Source organism: Carassius carassius, chromosome 40 (assembly GCF_963082965.1).
Source record: "Carassius carassius chromosome 40, fCarCar2.1, whole genome shotgun sequence".
Taxonomy (NCBI): Eukaryota; Metazoa; Chordata; class Actinopteri; order Cypriniformes; family Cyprinidae; genus Carassius; species Carassius carassius.
In genome coordinates this window covers 9,421,213-9,444,646 of record NC_081794.1, presented here as the reverse complement: position 1 = coordinate 9,444,646, position 23,434 = coordinate 9,421,213, and the positions used below count along the sequence as shown (strand labels likewise).

At 35.8% G+C, this 23,434-nt stretch overlaps 1 protein-coding gene across 1 annotated transcript in view; it reads left to right on the top strand.

The window, feature by feature from the left end:
• Window positions 1–798: 798 nt before the first annotated feature.
• The window catches only part of LOC132122089 (disintegrin and metalloproteinase domain-containing protein 11-like), a 36,419-nt gene continuing 13,783 nt past the window's right edge, over window positions 799–23,434 (top strand). Inside the window, exons 1-14 of the mRNA XM_059531972.1 lie at window positions 799–1,139; window positions 1,439–1,608; window positions 7,138–7,214; window positions 7,500–7,566; window positions 8,614–8,696; window positions 12,625–12,688; window positions 15,786–15,846; window positions 16,302–16,408; window positions 20,081–20,155; window positions 20,238–20,309; window positions 20,420–20,586; window positions 22,169–22,253; window positions 22,928–23,018; window positions 23,120–23,171. Of these exons, the coding sequence (XP_059387955.1) occupies window positions 1,079–1,139; window positions 1,439–1,608; window positions 7,138–7,214; window positions 7,500–7,566; window positions 8,614–8,696; window positions 12,625–12,688; window positions 15,786–15,846; window positions 16,302–16,408; window positions 20,081–20,155; window positions 20,238–20,309; window positions 20,420–20,586; window positions 22,169–22,253; window positions 22,928–23,018; window positions 23,120–23,171 (1,232 nt within the window). The 5' untranslated portion in view covers window positions 799–1,078. The remainder of the gene's footprint in view (window positions 1,140–1,438; window positions 1,609–7,137; window positions 7,215–7,499; window positions 7,567–8,613; window positions 8,697–12,624; window positions 12,689–15,785; window positions 15,847–16,301; window positions 16,409–20,080; window positions 20,156–20,237; window positions 20,310–20,419; window positions 20,587–22,168; window positions 22,254–22,927; window positions 23,019–23,119; window positions 23,172–23,434) is intronic.

The following is a 23,434-nucleotide window of genomic DNA, read 5'->3' as shown; positions in this document are numbered from 1 at the left end:
TACTTTTTTGAGATGCTGCATCACAATGAAATGAGCTTTTTTTTACCTTCCATTTCCAATGTGATGAATGACTGAGAAGCAACCAACAAGTTGTTTAAACATTAAATTTTTTGACTCACTGTTTGATCGGACAATGAACATACTGTAAAACCTTTTTCTAACTTGATACCTCTCACAACTTTAACATACAATGCTATATTTTTTTAAATGGCATCCATACTGCATACCCATTCACAAACTATATCTTTAAAATGTATTTAAAAAATATTTAAGTAGCCATTAATCCGTTTGCCATAGTTCTGATTTAAAATAAAAAAATAAAAAGCTACATCAGCCATTTCTCTTCCATCAGAAAGATGTCTTTTCTGTGTTCCCTGAATAGTGTGCCACGTGTTGTTTGCTATATAGGATTATGAATGCCTTCGAGCTTAAAGTAAATCATGGTGGTTTTATGAGTAACTAAAGATTAGTATAGAATCTATCTAGTCCTCAGGCATGAAGAGATATTGATGAGGACGGGAATATTTGATATGCTTTTATTTCTCAGATGACGCCGGGTTCTCTCTCCAGGACACACTGACGTATATCTCACTTTAAACCACTTATAAAATCATGCCTGAAATCAAAGCACAAAACAAATCACCACAATCGGCTTATATTTTGATATTTCTTTTAAATATTGCGCATTGTAATATTTATTGTCTTTTTTTAAGCGTGATATTTGTTCCAGGTTATAGAAGTGATGTTGCATGTGTGCGGTGTGAAGTGAAGGGGAGGAGAAGAGAGGAGAGTGGGAGGAGGTGCGGGTGGGAGTCCCGCAGAAGGAGCGTTTCAATCCCAACATGAATTCCACCCGCAATCTCTGACCGACAGCAACACGAGCCATTTAAGCAGACATCACGGCGCCTCGCGCAAGCGGATACTTTCCAGTAGTCTTTTCCATCAGAGTCTGTTTGTTTTCCACGGATGCCCTTAACGTCTTCCTCGTGACTTCAGCAACCCCACGGAACGGGATGAGGCGGTAAATGTCGCGTTTCGCATCTTTTCGCTCTGGTTGAAGCAGCAGGAGTATGTGATCATGTTGGCGACGCGCTGCCTCCTCCTGTGGGCTGCGGTCACCGCGCGACTCGCCGTTACAGGTGAGCGACGGACGCCGCGTTGAGAGCGGCTTCGTGATATTAGCCTAGTACAAGCCCCATCGGTGTAGCTATTTATGTATATTGTGCGCCAACAGGTGCAACGATTTCTTCGTTTTACGGATGGCCCCGTTTTCTGTCACGGGCATGGCTGTGAATTTTCAGCGTCGCGCCAGAATACGCAGTGATGCTGCAGGCTAGATAGAATGTAGCAGCTGTAAACAAATAGGAGTTACTAAAACATAAAATCATGGCTTTGAAGATTGTCTTACAGTTTTAATGAATGTATCCTATATTGAAAGGCTGGGGCAGCAGCATCAAGCGGGACGGAGCGGAACGGGGAAGCGAACAGAACGCGTATGCGGAGGAGCTCACGCAGCCTCAGCGGCTGCTGCAGCGGACTGACGCGGAGGAGGAGCTGCCACACGGGCACTTGGGTACTCTAGTAAAGATTGATGCTGATGGAACGCATGTGAGTGACTCTCCGCTGAAACATCAAATCAAATCGACCCCTTTTACTTTCTTAATGCACGTTCCTGGTCTTATAATGAACGATACATGTGAAAAACAAGCATCAACTCTTATCATAATATAATAGCCTAACTTGCTCCCTCTCTGAAATTACTTTACTCTTTGGCTGAGATCACCAAGCTCTTCTATTTTCCATCCCCTCCCTTCAAGCTACCTGCCGAGTCTGAATTTCTGTACCATCAGAGTATTAGGCCTACTGCATCTGATCAAAACTTCTTGAGTGTTAGGCTAATTATACATAATTTTAGTATTGTCATGTGATCTACAACAATAGCTGCCTTATTTATTTAATTATTCATTCATTCAATTGCCATTAACGAATATGTCCACTTTCGTGGCCTCTGGGGATAGAAAAGTGCCAATTTTTCTATGCTTTTGACATTTTTCCATTCACATGCAGACCATCATCCGCATGTTGAATGGGTTTTAAATGCTTTTTCATGTTTTGTTATTTTTTTTTAATTCAAGTTTTGTGACTTTTAGTGTGTGTTAATTAAATATTTTAGTTATTTTGATGTGTCTGGCTGCCAACAACAGTATAATATTCTCAGCTCTTTGCTCAGCTCTCCATCTGGGCCTGCATCGGATGCATTCCAAGGTTCCACATGTACAAAAATTGCAGATATTCCAAAAACTATGGCATTTAATTCCAAGATTAGCACTAAATATATAAAATGGGATAACCTACCTATAGCTCCCTCTGATATTCTGATTAATATTTATTTTTTTGAAATCTCATAAATCATTGCATTTGACTCCCCATATCATGCAATTCTTGCCTTGATAAATAACAATCTCGGCAATTTTTTTTCAAACCCCATGTGTCTAAAGCTATAGAGCTGAGAGAGAATTGACACTGAGCCCTTTTCAGAGGGGAAGTGCACATTAAAGGTTCTACTTGTAAATGTATACTTTAATGTAATATTGGCTTCTTGCTGTAGAGGAGGGTGGAATATTTAACAGTTCGGGGAAGAGGTCTTTTAACTTCAGGTCTGTCTCAGTGTTGAATCTGTAGAGGGTTAGTTCACCCCAAAAATTCTGTCATTGTTTACTTCATCTTGAATCCTGAAATCTGAAACCTGAGAGGTTTCTGTCCATCCATTAAAAGTCCATACAACCACATCACCACAAATTCACCACAGTAAAGGCCTCCTACTTGCATTCCATTCCATTTAACATATTTGATGGGTTCTATGTTTGTGCGTTGATCAATGTTTTATATGTGAGTCAAAGCCTAAATTAAATCGTCATCTGAAGTGATTGAAGACTTGGATTAAATAACTTGATTCATATGGATTACGTTTACAGTGTTTTTATTGACTTTTGAATCATCAAAGCTTTGGTTACATAGACTTTTAATTGAGGGACAGAAATCTGGTATAATTAAAACTATCTTCATTTGCAATTCGAAGATGAACAAGAGACTTATTGGTTTAGAATAACATGAGAGTAAATGATGAAAGCATTTTCATTTTTTATTATGAACAGTTTAATACCGTTTAACGACATTATTAAAATTAATACAGAGATTCTATAAATATAGGTTAATGTCAAATACCTTACATCTTAGTTTCTCAACATTTTTTGATCCACCAACAAAAATAGTTCCAGAAGAAGGCAGGGCATTACCTAATGAACATCATATGATACAGTACCAAAGGGCTGGGTTTTCCAGATCTAGGCAAGAATAGTGAGATTATTGTCTCACTATAGGGCAAATTTGTCTTGAGCAATCAAGAAAGCAGGACAGCATACAACAATTTACTATACAACTACACTTCATTCCATGCGAAATAAAAGAGAGAAAAGAATAAAAATGATTGAAAGCTTCACATTTAATTGTATTAAAACTGTTAAGAGTAAAAAGACAGGAATACTTGAAATCCATGCTATCAGGTGCTACATAGCACAATGTTCTACTTCAAAGTCTCAATTTTCTATTCCTCACTCAAATTGTGTTCCAGAATGAAACAAACAGAATCAGATGCAGTGATACAACCAGTAAGACAGCAATCATGAAACATTGTTTGCTAAGTCAAATTAGAGGACTGGAGCTAATTTGTATAAACGTACACACAAATAGTGTGTAATATATAAAGTATTAATACTGTTAGGTGTTCAATGAAGTACTTTAATTTTATAATCAAAAGTTCATTTGACACATTGGGGTACAACCGCTGTCACTGGGACAGTACCCTTAAAAAGACAACTTTGTATCTTATCTTAATATTAGTGAAGTTGAAATATATACTCTGTATATATGAAAAAAGTGAAAGTGACGTGACATTCAGCCAAGTATGGTGACCCATACTCAGAATTTGTGCTCTGCATTTAACCCATCCGAAGTGCACACACACACAGAGCAGTGAACACACACACACTGTGAGCATACACCCGGAGCAGTGGGCAGCCATTTATGCTGCGGCGCCCGGGGAGCAGTTGGGGGTTCGATGCCTTGCTCAAGGGCACCTAAGTCGTGGTATTGAAAGTGGAGAGAGAACTGTACATGCACTCCCCCCACCTACAATTCCTGCCGGCCCGGGACTCGAACTCACAACCTTTCGATTGGGAGTCCGACTCTCTAACCATTAGGCCACGACTTCCCCAAGCCTTCCCCAATATATACTGTATATACTGTATATACTGTATACTCTTAAGTTATTATGAACCTTTTAGAGATAAATATGCCACTTGGAGGGTCATGTCCCAGAGACAAGCAGTTATTTCACATTTTTGTTTGAAAATTGTTTGATGGAACTTGTTGCAGTGGCTTGATACAGTCATCCGGATGTTATTGTAAAATTGGCTTCACAGTGGGGTCCTGAGAAACATTGGCTTAACATAAAGTATTGTTTTACACTGTACTCATCTGTCAGTATTTGATCTAACTTACTGTACAGTGCGAGACTGTAGTTTTTGAATGATTTATTTAGTACAATAAATGAGTGCAGATGCACTCCCCGCTTTTTCCATTGAGGCAGGTATTCATTTTCGTGCCTTCGACTGCAAGTATTGCAAGGTGATCGCATTTCACACCCTCACCGTACGTCTTCTGTAACCTGGAGTGCAATATATACCACCTGTCTGTCAAAGGCCACTTTATATCCTCATAACCTTGAGCTGCCTCACCTGACACTGGTGCAGAGCACTCGACAACCCTACGTGACCGTCCTTTAGGCACTGGTCCCAATGACTTCTGTCTGAATCTGTAACCTATTCCCTCTCTTTCCCTCCGCTTTCAGATCAAAAACTCCACTGTCCTTTCTCATAAAAGCATAAAAACATTTAGGCAGGAGTTTGATTTGGAGGGTGAAGTGTGTTGTCTATGGCAAGTTGGATGAACTGGTTTGATGATGTCGGTTTAGAAGTTGATTATATTTTGATGGAAGATTAAAAAGACAAATATTTTGTTGGTTGAAAGCTGATTTAGCATTGTACATACACAACTCCACATTTGTGTTGAGTATTGAGTTTACATTTACATGTATTAATTTAGCAGATGCTTTTATCCAAAGCAACCTATACATAAGAAATACAAATGCGCAGATTTTTTTTAGTTTAGCATATTGGCAGCAAAAAAGTGTGCTTTTTTTTTTTACTGAATGTGCACTTGTAGTATCTTATAATATACTACAAGTTCACATTATAAAGACAGGGTGGGAATATGAAGCTCATTTGCATTTAAAGTGATACACACCAAAACAGCCTTTTTTTCTTTTAGACATTTTTTTTTGTTGTTGTTGTTTTAGACATGGTCCAAAATTAAATTTTTCCAAATGTTATAGTTAATGACCTTTGGGGTATTTTGAGCTGAAACTTCAAAGACACATTCTGGGGACACACAAGACCAATATTACATCTTGTAAAAAGGGCCATAATAGGTGCACTTTGAGGTATGGCAAAGTTCTATAGAACTTATTTTAGTATATTTTAAGTATATTTTAGTTTGCCATTAATGCTTGCCAATAAATTTGATGGTTCACTTTAACCCTATTTACACTGTTGTAATTTAAAGGAATGACATATTCCATATATTGCACATATTGCATCGAGTCAAAATTGTATTTACAATAGTTACTTGTAGTTACTTGTATTTATATATTTACCCGCTTTTTTTATTCAATCTATGATAACAATGATTAATTGATTCTATCAACATAAAACTGTGCTAGATAATGTGTTGGCACTGGTAGAGAGCTTTTGAGCTCTTTTATGAAAACAGACTGTGAAATTGTGCAGAACATGCATAACAGTGACTGTAAAATGTATTTTATAGATGTGGGAGTTGCATATTTTGAGTTTTGATATTTGGGATAGGTTCACTGGTTTAGTTTTGAACTATTTTTGATTTTCTATAAGGCTAGTTTTGTTTTGCAGACTTAGATTTTTTATTTTTTTTTTTAAAGCAATTTAGTAAAATCCAAACAAATGTACAGATCTTAGTGAACCATGGACAATTATTGCATATGCAATAACAGTTACAAGTAAGCAATTAATGTCACAGTTACAGTAACTTATGACAATAAAGAGACCTTTCTACTGACTCTGAAAATCATCAGAATAAGATACCCAGGGTCCCTTCTCATCTGCATGAACATGTCATATCCTTGCTACAAGGAAGCATAAGGACTGCATATGTGGCCAGTGCAATTAACTGCAATGTCCGTAATGTAATATGCCTAAGACAGTGCTACAGGGAGACAGGAAGAAGGACAGCTGATTGTCCTTGCTGTGACAGACCACGTGTTCCCCCAGAAATGTCTGGGAACTTGCAATTGCCTTGGTGGAAAGGTGAGGTAACATCTCAAGAATGAACTGGCAAGTCTTGTTCTGTCCATGAGGATGAGATGCACAGAAGATACTCACTGTGACTTTTGATATTGAATCGTTCAGGGAATAGTTATTCCATTTCAGTTTGGCAAATGCCTGTGAAACTTGTTCATTTTATGTCTCAGTTGTTGAATCCTTTTATGTTCATATATCTAATTACAGATGCTAAGGAATTAACTGAAAAAAGCAGTTGAATGTGAAAGGATGTTTTTGTTTAATTGACCCTTTGCAAAGAGCTTGTTTGATATGCGATCTGACCAATCATAGCGCCCAATGCACCACGGTGTCCGACAAACAAATCAGATAGGAGAGTGGACTTTACTTCGGTGGACTTAAACTTGAAAAATGGTGTCTATTGACATCTTTCTGCTGTTGAAACAAATGTTTATTGCATGCTGTAAGTAGTAAAGAGAACGAGATGATCGGTTGACATGCAGCTTGAACTGAGGAAATACAGTGATCTTTCATGACACATTAAAGAGCCACAAAACAGTATTTATTGTTTGAATTTCTCATAAAATGACAAAATGGATGATGTCCTGTTCCCCAGTGTTCAGATGCTATTAAGTCCATGGTGATGAAGAATGGCTTGTTTTCATATTGTAACCAACCTGCCTGTATCTGTTCTTCTTTTTCTCAGCCCATTCATTTGGCTCAGATCTCATTCCAGGTGACGGCGTTTGGAATCCCATTTGTTCTAGACCTGGAGCTCAATCAGTATGTTCAAAATCCCACTTACTAAAAAAAACAAAAACACACTTTGAAACAATTATCACTCAGAAATAGCTAGAAAATTTCACAAATAATTACAAAGAAATGGCAAGTAACATTTTGAAAGAAACATAACATTTTAAAGAAAAATAAAATTGTATTTTCATAACCTGTATTTGTTTACAATTTCCAAATCTAATTTTTACAGTGCACTAGCAGAAACACCAATATTCTCATTCCCTCTCTCTATATTAATATTACATCTAATAACATTAATGTGTGTGTCTGCAGTGATCTCCTGTCGTCTAACTATGTTGAACGCCACTTCGACGAGGATGGGCGACCTTTTCAAAGTCTGGTAAGGAAAAAAATATACCCTTTTCTATTTGTATCACTTTAAATTGATTTGGTTAGAGATTGATATTAGATCCCCTGTATCAAATAATATCTTAGCTGTGCTAATATAACTATTATTATGTGCCATATTTCCATGGTAATATGGCTTTATTAGTTTTTGTTAAGGACAAATATCATAATGATTTTTTTATAATATAATAAGCAAATTCTTTAATAGCTGTAGTGCACTGCCTGTCTTAATGTAAACTTCTGATATATCATATGTGGGTCTGGGAATATACCCACTCTTAGCACTCGACTTTGATGCAGCAAGGCAAAGGAGTCTGGGAAAGCATCCGCCCCTCTTCTTCAGTGTCAGCCATGTTTGACCAATCGCAACGTTGTTGCTATGACAACTGCTTATAGACAGTTCTAGTCCACTTTGTCCAACCGAGTCAGAGAGAGAGAGACACACACACACACACACACCAAACACATGCAGACACACAGGAAGAATGAAGCATTGAGTGGAGAAGCTGATGTCATTAAGCAACTACACTGCAGCAGAGAAACAGGAACCAGGACTGCAGTGCAGAAAACTACAGCCAGACTGGTAGAATGAATCCCAGCAACATTTGTAAATCCACCTCATATACGCCAATCATACCACTGTCTCCTACGCATTCAAGTGTGTGGGCGTCCGCTTACAGAACCCACGGCTCTTAAATTTGTTTTGTGCTGCAGACATGATGAATGATTCCTAAAAACACAGGGTCTTACCGAAAGGATGTAGCCATTACTTTATTAAGTGATCAGTTCAACATTTTCACCAATAGAGAGAAATAGAAATAGAGCAATAGAAACCAAAATATCAGATTTGAGGGGGGACACGTTTCACACCAGACAGGAAGAAAGGCATGCTGAAAGCGTTTGATGGACATTGGAAAAGTGATCTAATGAATTTTAATTGGGGATGTTGCCGTGGTTACTGTCATATTTGAGGGCTGTTCACTGTGTAATCATTTTACTTCCATACAGTGTGTGATTGTGAATGTGTGTGAGATTTCAGGGAGGAGAGCACTGTTACTATCACGGTCACGTGAGAGGAGTTCAGAGGTCATGGGCAGCTCTCTCCACCTGTCATGGCCTACAGTAAGCAGCAACACTTTATCTGCTTCAATAGTGCAAAGAACAAACACACTCAATGTTCTCAGTTGTTTTACAGTTGTTTCCAGCAATTGCACTTCGGTGATTAATATCAAAAAGTCTGTTTGGACATTTTTGGAAAACTGTGCGTTATGCGCCTGAACAGTATGATCAGGGAAGATGCCCCATCTTAAAATCAATGTGCATTTACTTTTAAATTGTAGCAAATTTAGATATTAAGCCCGTTTCCACCGCATGAAACTTTCCCTAGGAACTAGGGACTTTGTGCCGGTACTCTGTGTTTCCACTGTGAACTAGGATCTAAATAAAGTTCTGGGTGAGAATGTGCCCCTACGAAAGTCCCTAAGAGGTAGTACTTTTTCAAAGGTCCAGAACTTTCGGGGGCGGGACTTGGGCACTGAACATGCTGATTGGTTGAGGCCACGCAGCATTGTATTTCAACCCCAGTTCAACCACCATGTATTTGCATACTTTTCAAAATATTACTGTTATTGTGTCATGAAATGTAGTTTCAGGTGAAAACGTAGTAGTTTTAAACTCAAATCTGCAGTTTATTTATAAAGGCAGCTCTTGTTTGAAAATGTGCTTCACCCATTTCTGAGACATGAGCTCCAGGCGATCAGCTCATGTTTCCAGATGAGAGCAGCCTCAACTTGGCTAGTCCTTCTGACATTTCCCGCTGGCTCTTATGGTTAAATATAAGATATAATTCTTTTTGGGTAAATCTAACAGGTAATCTTTGGTCTTTATTATTTTAGTATGTTAAAATGAAAATGAAAAGGGGCAGTATTGTTTGATATAATATTTTGTTTCATTGTCATTCTGAAGCTTATTATATATTTAAATGAAAACCAAAAGAGGCAGTGGTGTTTGATATCATATTTCGTCTCACTGTAAATACAGAGAGAGAGAAAAATTGCAGTAGCCAGGGTGAGCTGACTGATGTTATCAGTTGTCCCATCCGTGGAAGTTCACACTCCTGAGTCAACATTTGCGAAGTCCAAACCGAGGATGCAAGTCCGAAATTTGTGTACTTGGTATAGAGAAACGCATGCTGACCTACATCACCAGACTATTTGCCTAATCTTCTCTGTGCTTTAGACCCTGATGTAAACACAGACAGCAACAGGTCTGGGGGGAAAATGTTCTGGGACAAATTGTTCCAGTTAATTTTGGTGGAAAAACAATTTAGGTAATATTTGCTAAATTAGTTCCCGTAGCACAAAAATATAAAATAAAATAAAAATTATTGCCCACAATTGGGGCAAGAAGCCCCCCAGCTGAACTTTCACAGAATGTATAAATCACTTTTGATATCATACTTATTTATATTTATATATATTTAAATGTCTTAAATATAAAATGCTAAATCAGCTCTTCAATGTAAAATTGTTTTGGAAATTTAGTTTAATAATTGAATTACTGATGACAGACAAAGCAAATTCCCAGTAAAATGGATTCATATGAAAGATATATCTTATGGCTTATATATAGACATAAATATATTTACATATTTAATTGAAATTAGAATTTGTTTGAATTATTTCACTCAATTAGCCTATAAGTTTTAAGGAAAGGCAAATATTTAAATAATAATACAACCCGAATTCCGTTAAAGTTGGGACGTTTTTTAAATTTTAATAAAATGAAAACTAAAAGACTTTCAAATCACATGAGCCAATATTTTATTCACAATAGATCATAGATAACATATCAAATGTTTAAACTGAGAAAGTTTACAATTTTATGCACAAAATGAGCTCATTTCAATTTTGATTTCTGCTACAGGTCTCAAAATAGTTGGGACGGGGCATGTTTACCATGGTGTAGCATCTCCTTTTCTTTTCAAAACAGTTTGAAGACGTCTGGGCATTGAGGCTATGAGTTGCTGGAGTTTTGCTGTTGGAATTTGGTCCCATTCTTGCCTTATATAGATTTCCAGCTGCTGAAGAGTTCGTGGTCGTCTTTGACGTATTTTTCGTTTAATGATGCGCCAAATGTTCTCTATAGGTGAAAGATCTGGACTGCAGGCAGGCCAGGTTAGCACCCGGACTCTTCTACGACGAAGCCATGCTGTTGTTATAGCTGCAGTATGTGGTTTTGCATTGTCCTGCTGAAATAAACAAGGCCTTCCCTGAAATAGACGTTGTTTGGAGGGAAGCATATGTTGCTCTAAAACCTTTATATACCTTTCAGCATTCACAGAGCCTTCCAAAACATGCATGCTGCCCATACCGTATGCACTTATGCACCCCCATACCATCAGAGATGCTGGCTTTTGAACTGAATGCTGATAACATGCTGGAAGGTCTCCCTCCTCTTTAGCCCGGAGGACACGGCGTCCGTGATTTCCAACAAGAATGTCAAATTTGGACTCGTCTGACCATAAAACACTATTCCACTTTGAAATAGTCCATTTTAAATGAGCCTTGGCCCACAGGACACGACGGCGCTTCTGGACCATGTTCACATATGGCTTCCTTTTTGCATGATAGAGCTTTAGTTGGCATCTGCTGATGGCACGGCGGATTGTGTTTACCGACAGTGGTTTCTGAAAGTATTCCTGGGCCCATTTAGTAATGTCATTGACACAATCATGCCGATGAGTGATACAGTGTCGTCTGAGAGCCCGAAGACCACGGGCATCCAATAAAGGTCTCCGGCCTTGTCCCTTACGCACAGAGATTTCTCCAGTTTCTCTGAATCTTTTGATGATGTTATGCACTGTAGATGATGAGATTTGCAAAGGCTTTGCAATTTGACGTTGAGGAACATTGTTTTTAAAGTTTTCCACAATTTTTTTACGCAGTCTTTCACAGATCGGAGAGCCTCTGCCCATCTTTACTTCTGAGAGACTCTGCTTCTCTAAGAAAAAGCTTTTATAGCTAATCATGTTACAGACCTTATATCAATTAACTTAATTAATCACTAGATGTTCTCCCAGCTGAATCTTTTCAAAACTGCTTGCTTTTTTAGCCATTTGTTGCCCCCGTCCCAACTTTTTTGAGACCTGTAGCAGGCATTAAATTTTAAATGAGCTAATTAAGTGGATAAAAGTGTAAACTTTCTCAGTTTAAACATTTGCTATGTTATCTATGTTCTATTGTGAATAAAATATTGGCTCATGTGATTTGAAATTCCTTTAGTTTTCATTTTATTAAAATTTAAAAAACGTCCCAACTTTTCCGGAATTCGGGTTGTAATATTAATAATAAAAACTCTATAAGTTTATAAAAATAAGTAATACAAAAGTTGGTATTCAGTAGAATGAAATGTCATAGATAGATCACTATTTACCTGTGATACAAAATTTGATAAATTGACCTATTGAATAAATCTCACCATATATCATATATCATATATATATATATATATATATATATATATATATATATATATATATATATATATATATATTCAGTTGGATTGAAAAAAAATTTGCACTCAAGGTTTTTAAAATAATGTTAACAGATACTTTTGATAATAATATATTAGTAACTGTTGAAATTAAAATTTACTGAGATTAAAAAAAAATAGTAGCACCTTATTTTAAGGTGTCCTTGTTACAAGTTACATGTACTTACTTTTATAAAAAATAAAATAAAATAAAAAGACTATGAATAATTACATGCAAGTATCCCTAAGTAAAACCCTAATCCTAGCCCCCTAACAATCTAGTAAAAACATGTAGTTACTTAATATTACTCAGTACTTAAATGTATAATTACATTGTAACAAGGACACCTTAAAATACTTTGTTAGTTCATGTTAATTAATACAGTTAAGTGACGTTAACAAAAATAGACTTTTGTAAAGTTTTACCTAATAAATTCCTATCAAGTCTGCATTTTTAATATGTATTAGGGTTGTTGTCATTGGAGTGTCTCACATTTGTGATGTTGTGTGTCTTCAGAGGGATGTTCTCAGATGGCAACTTTTCATACGGCATTGAGCCCTTGCACAACAGCAGTGATCAGGTCAGTATGCAGCTGAAATATTCATCTCTCTCAACTTTCTCTTGAGGAGAATTGTCACTCTATCTGCCTGTTGCAGTCTGGAAAAAATCACGAGTAGATACACAATCCCGAGACAGAAGAGACAGCGGAGCACTGAATATTAGCCACATGCACAGAAATACGCATTACTGTGGTTGACTGACAGGTGAAACAGCAGACGTCTGTATGTGGGACGGAGGTGAAGAGCAGAAGGAGAGATGTCAAGTGAGAAAATATGAGACAGAGCAGCTTATGCATGATATTAGAGTAGCACTTCATTATTAAATATCAAAGTCTGTCAAGAAATTTGATATAAAATGAAGATTGCCTTGTTTTAGAACAATAAGAAATATCTGACATTATTTTCAAGACAAGTTATTTATTAGTACCATTTCATTTAGATATTAAAAGTAAAAAGAACATATTTCTCATGACTAACAAGACTATTCCGGGTTAACAGTGGATTAAACTCTGTCAACAGCATCTGTGGATTGTGTTAAATTACCAGAAAACATCATTCCATTTGTCTCTCTCATTAGCAGTGATGCTTTTGTGTTGGAAGACTAGCAGGCACATCAGGTGGAGGGTTTATGAGCAGAGATGTGACGCTTGTATTTTGGTTAAAACACCCTCGTTTAATTATCTGTTTGGCCTTTCAGCTGTGATGCTGTTTGAATTGTTGTTGACTACTTTTTCAAGATGGAGCAATAAAGAGCACTGCAAAGATGTATTTTTGTAAGGCAACCTGGAAGTTAGCATTCCCCTGGTTCCCTCAACAAAAACCCAGTATTATTTTAACTCTGCCCTTTGGATTGTTGAAGAAAATAAACTCTGTGACCAAGTGTATGATTCTCTTAATCATGAAAATCTGAAAAACATTTTAAAACATTTTTACGAACATTTACTAAATGCAGGCTTTAAACAAACTACACCATAGTCGTACGATTTCAACATCACCATCACTAGACTACTGACAACTTTTTTCAGTCTTTAATATATACAGTACAGACCAAAAGTTTGGACACACCTTCTTATTCAAAGAGTTTTCTTTATTTTCATGACTATGAAAATTATAGATTCACACTGAAGGCATCAAAACTATGAATTAACACATGTGGAATTATATGCATAACAAAAAAAGTGAAACAACTGAAAATATGTCATATTCTAGGTTCTTCAAAGTAGCCACTTTTTGCTTTGATTGCTGCTTTGCACACTCTTGGCATTCTCTTGATGAGCTTCAAGAGGTAGTCACCTGAAATGGTCTTCCAACAGTCTTGAAGGAGTTCCCCGAGAGATGCTTAGCACTTGTTGGCCCTTTTGCCTTCCGTCTGCGGTCCAGCTCACCCCTAAACCATGTCCATTGGGTTCAGGTCCGGTGACTGTGGCCAGGTCATCTGGCGCAGCACCCCATCACTCTCCTTCTTGGTCAAATAGCCCTTGATGCCTTCAGTGTGACTCTACAATTTTCATAGTCATGAAAATAAAGAAAACTCTTTGAATGAGAAGGTGTGTCCAAACTTTTGGTCTGTACTATATATATATATATATATATATATATATATATATATATATATATATATATATATATATATATATATCTTTTTTTCAGGCAGTTTGAATTAGTTTCTAGTTTGCTTTAAAACAAATCACAAGGGGGTATTATGTAGTTTAAAATACTCATGTATTTTGTGGTATTGATTAAATATCAAAAGATCATGAGCTTTACCTTATTTCAGACATTTAACCAAAAACCCATTGACTGTATGACGATGGAACGGGAAAATGAACTTGTTTTCCAGTTTTGACCTACAAAAATTTCTGTTGGATGAGTTTGTTCAAAGACAAACAGAGCTGCTGCAAAAGTAACCAAATTTATTTTAAGCATTGTTGAACATGAATTATTTTGATGTCTTTTATTTGCATAAATTGAATTACCTTAGAATTACTGTGACACGAGTCATGGTGCATTGACAGTAGCATGCCAAAGGTGTTCAGCATGATAAAATGCAGAAGTATTTACTCTCCCTTCCATTGATTTAAGTATATTTTTTTCTGTTTTTTTTTCACCTCGTTTATCTGTATGTGTTATCTGTCTCTTATTCACTCTCTCTTCACTCCTCTTTCGCTTTTCTTAAATGGGTCATTTTCATAAAGTATTTAAAGCCACATGTAAAGTGTCTCTTTCTGTCTGGGTAGATGGGAGATTAATAATGGATTGTTGTGTAATAGCCTTACAATGCAGAGCCCAGTACATCAGTGAGCGTTTCATCTGCAAGAAAATGTTACCCAACAACAGGATACAGTTCAGCCAGAGATGAGCAGATTTTCACAATCATCAACACAATTTTCATACAATCTTGGTGCCAAAATATATGTACCAAACAGCATGCCTTACAGCCTGAATTTTCTGGATGACTTCCTCAGAGCTGGTTAAGGGTGTGGCCTACTTTTCTCAAAAGGAAAAAAAGAAAAATATACATGTTTGAAGAGGCATGTAAAAATTATTGCTAATCAAACAACAGCTGGTGCTTTATATGTGGAATAATATTTTGTATGACCTCTGTCTTCAGTACAGCCTGCTTTAAAAAATAAATAAAGTATATTTCAAAATATGGGCTTAAAAGTCCCGATGTTCTTGAATAAATCCTTATTTAATGAAACTTGATACTCATAGACTCTAGGACATTCTGAGGATTTCAAAAACACATTTCTTTAAAGGTGCATCACAGCAACAATAAAAACACTAACTATTTGAACAAGGAGGCTGAAATTTACATACGTTTTCTATGTCAGATGACATGCTTATATACTAATCCAGCAGCTAATACATTTATTTGTGAGTTGCTGAATATTATGGAATTACCCTTCTCTGAATCTCAGATCAAAACTGTTCGGACACTAGTAATGGTGGATGTCAGCTATTTGAAATCTCACTAGAATAGCCATTCATTTGACTATAATGTCATGTTAAACATGCTACATACAATATTAATGATGGTTTCATAGGTAATTGCGTGTGATGCACTTTCTGATCTTTATGTCAGACTAACATGACTTCCATTATTCTGTTACACAGGATGCAAATACTCATGTTGTATACAGAATGGCAGACATCCGGTTGAGACCACATTCCTCAGGTAAAATTCAGATTCCTCTCATTCGATAAATATTGTAAAATGACCATCATGTCATTTCAAAATGACAGTCACACATTAACTCTGTCATGACTCTCATGAAAAGACTGATTGAACAAATTAGAGACCACTTTTTTCTTTTTTTTTTCTTTTTTTTAAATGTCTTGCCCGTAAAAAGAATGTTTTTATTTTCAAGTGAACTCTTCCTTTAATACAGTAAGACATATGCAGTCTCTGTCCTGTATGATCTATACTCAGGTAGTTTTCTTCTTCATTCAGACCATGTCTGCTTTTACATCCTTCCCAATCTCTCTCTTCCTCCATCTGCTGCATATTGATTTTCTGCATGGATAATTTTTCAGTAATAGACTTCTTTATCGATCCACTGAAAGCTGATGTGTGGGAACTTTTTGTTCGGCATGGTTTTCATCCGTGTATGGCTGCTGCTTCTCTTCCAGGAAGCACCAGGAACAGCAGTGACTCTGACATTAACACTGAGTATCCCGTTTCTATGGAAACGAATGAGCCGAAGCTCACAGATGGGCTGAGACGGGCAAAAAGACAGGTGAGAGTTTTTATTGTTGACATCAGGTGATCAATTTATTTATTTATTTTTTATCTTGAAGATTAGTCATGCACAACAAGCTGCCAAAGAGGGCACCAAAGGCGGACCGTGGTAAAGCTTTTGTATTGGGCCCAAGAATTCCTAACTGAGCCCTGCATGCTTATATCATAGGTTAATCTCACTTTTTATTAGGTGTCTTTCACTTTCACTACCGCCTCAAAAGTTGAATAGGAAAACTAGGAATGTTGTGACATATTATTACAATTTAAAATAAGTGTATTCTTTTTAAAAATGTAATTCATTCTTGTGTAAACAAAGCTGTATTTTCAGCAGCCATAGCTCCAGTCTTCAGTGTCAAATGATACTGAAATCATTCTAATATGCAGATTTGCTGCTCAAGAATTATTATTATTCTTTTTTTTATTATCATAAATGTTGAAAACAGTTGTGAAGTTATACTTTTGTAGAAACTGAATAAAAATATTAATTTCTTTTTACTTACCCCAAACTTCTGAATGGTAGTGTATCACAAAAGCAAAAACAATATAAGATCCTTTTCAAACTTTTCAAAAGTTTTCAAAACTGGTTATATTAAAATGTGTTTCTTGAGCACCAAGCTCAAGAAGACTAAAGACTGTAAATGGCTGCTGAAAATTCAGCTTTGCCATCACAGGAATACATTGCTTTTTAAAATATACTCAAATAAAAAGCAGTTTTTTGTTTAAATTGTAATTATATTTTATCATATTACTGTTTTACTGTATTTTTGACAAGTGTTGTAAAATTTCAAGATATCAAACACACACACACAAATCTTAATGAATCGAAACATTTGACCAGAAGTGATGAATAAGAAGATAGTGAAGATAGAAGAAGATAGTGATAACTAAAATGAGATAATCCAGTTTTTTTTTTTTTTATTATTCTTTTTTTCACCATTTTAGACGGAATTGTCTGTGCATCTTGAGTCAATAAAAACATTTTCAGATATGTTTAACAGTCACTCCAACTTTAAATGAGCCCAGTATCCTGGAGTATATGATCCTATGATGCCAGTGGATTTTGCGAACTCAATAACTACAAGTGCTCCATTTACTCCAACTAACTGAACAAGGAACAGGAAGTTAATCATCAGTAATTATTCCATTAGTTGATTACATCAGTAATTGATCCTGCTCACATAACAGTGATGTGGGGGCATTAGTTGTTGACTCAACAGTACATGCTATGACAGGCAGGTTTTTAAACTAAATGTTTTCACTCAAAAGTCAATTTGTCTTCTAAATTATTAGGTGACCAGCCATTTAGAACTTCTACTAGCCGAAACAAAATATCAGAAAAAAACAAGATTACCAAAGTATTTTTTAAATAGACTTATTGTGAAATCAAATTCTGATTGTTGAATCTGATTGTTCTCTCTGAATTGCTTGCAGTTTTAGTGAAAGCAATTCTCTACCAATTGAGCTACAGGAATACTATTTTTATTTCACAACCTCTTTAATATCCAGAGCTGCAATGCTGAGCATCATTGTTATCAGTTTTTACCCCTTGGTGAATGTCTCTAAAGCAAAGCTAAATATAATTAAATAATATTTAAGTATGTAGATAATTAATTAACTAACTAGAGAATCCTTGTAAAGGTACATGAGAAGTATTTATTAATATATCACCAAAAGTTGGAGGTAGTAATTTCAGCACTTCATGAACAGACAGTGACTTAAGTAGCACTTAAGAGCGTTCATGTGAAGTGCATATTTGGGAAACATTTAAAAAAAAAAAATCTGTACTGGAGTAGTTTTATTTTGAGTAATCTTTACTTTTACGTCACTACATTCCAGAGCATAAGATTGTACTTTTTACTTCACTATATTTCATAAAACATATCGTTACTCCTTATAATAGGCTATATCACGTGCTCTGACCAGCAGAAACTGTTTCTGATTCATGAACGCATCAGAAAGTGAGTCTTTTCAATTAACCATTTAAATCGGATCTCAAATCGCACCAAACGATACATTTACGAATGAGAATGATCCGATTGCAGCTGTTCTGTAATCGACAACTCATTGATTCAAATGAACCATTTAGTGTGAGTCTCCAGTGAACTGAATTCACAAGTAAGAACTGGGAGATCTTGTGAGTGTGTGCACGTCTTATGCTGTTAAATGTAAGTTATTAATGTCGAAAATAAGGATTAATTATTGTAACTGAAAATCATATTTAGGTCATAACTGTCAGTTATGACTAAATCTGCTGTAAAGTGTGATCTATTTAAGCCCACTGAAGGGCTTGAATGCAGACACATAAATTAGTGTCTCTATGTTTTAGGTTAAAAATAAAAATTATTAAAATAACACAGATTAAATAAAATGACTCATGCACGTTCAAATTCCCTGCTGCCGTAATGTTTACAATGCTATGCATGCCTTATGTGATATCTGTTTTTATATCAACAGTATGCATTTTTATATTGTTTGGATTAACTAACGTTATCCAAGTAGACAGATATATATGTTTACTCATAACCATACTGCAAATAAGTAAATATTGTTAGCTGATGCTAACTGTCTAGCCAACAAGTTTGCTGGTGCTAAGGGGTAATTTTTTTTAAATAAAGTCCAAATGTTTTTATTCAACCAACTAGAAAGATTATATCTGGGGGAAAAAGAAAGGATGTGATGTTTAGAACATGGTAACTAATGTATAGTAATTAGTCATTTTTGCACTAAATAATCTTTTAACTGCACTGTTGTTCACTTCATTGATTTGCACTCTATCGGCCTTTTGCCTTGCGCTGCTTTATTTAATTTTATTTAACATTTTATTATATGTCTTTTTTAACATTCCCTTATTGTATAGTTGTATCTACATTTTATATTTTGATCTAGATTTTTAGGCTTTAATGTTAATGTTATCTGTGTGCACCGGGGGTCTGAGAGTAATGCAATTTCAATTCTCTGTATGTATGTACTGTACATGTACATGAAGAATTGACAATAAAGCAGACTTGAACTTGAATTATCAAAGTGGGAAGTGATGCCCTCTGGGGGCATTTGACCAGGGGTCTTTACACCACAGACAAGGTTTGAGAAGGAAAAAATAATTGTGGAAATAAAATTATATTTTCCTTAAAATGTTCTTCCTAACTTCAGGCCTTATTCTCATGTCATATATAACTGTGATGTTCTGCAAAACAACACTTTTTTTCTTACTGGTGAAAATCAGATGGTCAACTCTGTTTTCTCTCAGGTATATCGCAGTGTAAGCTTCACAGTGAACATTACTCTCATCAGCGTAGTCCATATCAACAATAAAAAAATATATCTTGACTCCATATAGTGGTTATTTTGAGCAGTAGGATTATAAAAAATATGTGCTAATATAAAAGTAAATTAAGTAGCCTATATACAATTGCAGAATCTATCTTTCGGTACTTTTTTACTTAAGTACATAAAAAATTTAGTACTTTTGTACTTTCACTTGAGTAAAATTGCAAAAGTAGTACTTTTACTTTTACTGGAGTAATATTTTATTATACGTATCTGTACTTTTACTCAAGTACTTGATTTGTTTACTTCGTCCCCCACTGACATGTCACATTCTGTGGTGTTGCTTTAACCATTTACATACATTGGTTTGCCTAAATCTGTGACTCCATGTTTCCCTCTACAGGTTCGGAGGGGTCCACGCACAGTTCAGATTGAAACAAAGTATGTAGAGCTACTAATAGTCAATGATTATGAACTGGTAAGATTTATTTACTTTTTAGTTATTGTTTTCTGTATTTCTTTTTTTACTGTAATATTTGTCTTGATGTTTTTCTTTGTAGTTTGTACAGATGAGAAGATCAGCCCCTCAGACGAGAAACTTTGCCAAAGCTGTAGTTAACATGGCTGATGCTGTATGTCCTGAAGTTTGACAGACTTATACACAGTCTTTCTCATGATGTACTCTTTGAGTAAGTACTGTAGCAATTTTTATACTTTAACAAAACATCCTATTAAATTCCAGATTTACAAGGAGCAGCTGAACACTAGAATAGTGCTTGTCGCCATGGAGACATGGTCAACTCAGAACATGGTTTCCATCGGCGATGACCCTTTGGTGACCCTACGTGACTTTATGAAATACAGGAAGGAGAACATCAAAGAGAAGAATGATGCAGCTCACCTGTTCTCGTATGTTATGTTTCCTTCTACATACAGATGACACACTCAGGCTCGGTCACTGCATTTAACACATGCAATATAAATATATTGAATGTAAAATCCATTCAGTGTAATTAACACTGTGTTCTAATTTGTCGCAACACAATAAGATTCCAGCAACAAACAATCTGTCTGTCCACATCAGTAGCGAAACAGATATGAGACACAACAAAATCAATCATAGCCAATCAGAAGAGCATTTGGACAGGCTCTCTCTGCAAGTGCACTTACACTCCAGTGAAATTGTTAAGTACATAATGTAATTCATAAATATTAAACCATTTTAACATTATTAAAAATACATATTGAGTGACTGATACAATCTTCATCATAGAATAAACTTTCTGTTCATATTAAAGTAAATTATGCATTGTCGCTTTTAGAATAATATAAAAGTAATGTAAAGTGATATTCAAACTCAAACTCACTGTTATAGTTTGTATGTCGTCAAGTAACCTCAGATTAACATGGAAAAGATTAATTTTATCGCGTGTCATAGTGTTGTGTCGCATATGGTTGGGACACAGTGTTAAGCCCCATGAAACGGACTTTAGTTCATGTTTGTTAGCCTTGAGTTCATCTATATTCCAGTGTACATCCAAAAGTTTTTAAAACCTTTCACTTCCTGCCAAATTGACCAAAAATAAGGTTCTAACTATACAGTATTTAATACATTAACATTGTTACAGTGTTTATAAATTTTTGTTAACATTAGTTAATAAAGATATAACTGTTCATTGTTAGTCCATGTAAGCTCAGGTCTATTAAATAAAATTAATAGATACAATTTTTGATTTAAAAAATGTTGTTTAATATTTGATTTAAAGGAGCATTGCGTAGGTTCTGAAATTTCTAACCGTTACTGACACCAGTGGCCGTTAGAGGAACTGCAGCCAGCCTCATGCTCGTTCTCAGTGCGCACGCTCTTTTTTTTTTTACTTACGAGGAGTGTCCGTGGGTGTCTGAATTGTGCTGGAGGCTGGTCGCTTCTTTCCATCCGCAGAGTCCATTTGAAAACACTTTTGCCGCTGCTTACTATAATGGCTGGCGTGCCGTACGGTTGTAAGCCCAAGTAGACGAGAACGCGCATCACGTCACATTTTGTGAATTTTCGCGCCAATTCGGGCCCGACTCCTCCACACAAAATTGAGCCTACATGCTGATAGAGGCAACCGTGGTGGACAGTCGAGGTGTCATTCTTTTTTTACATCATGGTTGGCTCATACATGTACAAATGAAAACTCTATCTTAAAGATTTTTTTACGTAAAAACCTCCACATAGCTCCTTTAATATTAACTAAGATTAATAAATGCTTTAGAAGTGTTTTAGAAGTGTCATTGTTAGTTTATGTAAACTTTTGTATTTAACTAATGTTAACAAATTAAACCTTAAAATGCTCTTTTATATCCTTCCCCCTAAACACTTGTTTCAATCAGAAATGCATCAATGAGGAAAACAAAATAATTTAGTTCAAACATTTCATGGGGCCTTATGCAAACTCTGTAAGAAACTTAAAACCTGAAAATGTTCTGGGTATTATTTGGCCCTTAGGGGACGCACATTTCAGAGCAGAAGCAGTGGCACTGCTTACATTGATGGGATCTGCTCACCAACACGAGGAGGAGGAGTCAATGAGGTGAGAGCTAAACGGTGGAAGTTCAGAGCTGCCAAATAGCAAAAAGCAACACTGAGCCATCACCATTTTGCCCTTAAGTCACTTTGTGAAATGTGAATTGACCCTAATTTCTTATTATAAATAACTGTTGTTCCAACGAAATAAAACGTTTTTTTCATAATCTCAATCAAATAATTTCCAAATAAATATCAAAGTCTGTAAATTCTCAACAATCATGTGCCAAAGAGTATTTCAGAAGGGAGCAAGCTCTGCAACTGCAGATTCACTTTAAATATAGCTTAATTTTAGAATAGAACAGATACTTTTCTTTTTATTTTAAATGTCAGTTCATTGACATTGTCCTATCCCAGGCCAATTTGTAGAGCCAACTATAAGTAATCAAATAGTCAGTTGATTTGCATGCACTGTTCAATATTTACAATTTCCAACCAGCCTGGAAAAGGAAAATTGCTTCAACAACAGGTGTCAGATAAGGTGGAACTGCAGTGCACTCCAAATGCTCAGCGTTTCAGAGTTGGACTTTATACAATATCAGCATAAATACTTACTAATTCTTGGTTTAAATGTAAAATGAAAATGACTTGCATTTATCATTGAAGAACAACAATAAAGACACTTTGCATTAAATCATCTGCTAAATGAATATTAACTTTCCATCTGTGTGTGCATGTCAGTATGGAAACGTGGGGCCCATGGCTATAACCTTGTGTCAGAGTTTAGGACAGAACCTTGGTATGATGTGGAATAAAGATCGTGCTACTGCAGGTAAACATCTTTCCACTTAATAAACAATCCTTCCGCTCTTGACGAAATATATCAAAATAAATGCTGACTGCTGACTGTTGTAATTAATGTGTGTGTTATAGGAGACTGTAAGTGTCCAGATCCGTGGTTAGGCTGCATCATGGAGGATACCGGGTCAGTCATGTTTTTTGCTCTTTGTATAGGTGCTTAGGTATTTAATACGCATGCTAGATAAATGTGTGATGCAAGTTCATAAGCTCAATCACAAATGTTTGGCAATTGTATTGGTAATTTTCTATGAATTTAAATGCAATGTAATTCTACTTCAGTACATTCAAATTTAAATTGCAATTCTGTTTTCTACCGTAATTCAGATTCACTCAAAAAATTTGAGAATTGAATTAGAATTTTAACCATTCTCAATTAATTTCTGAATG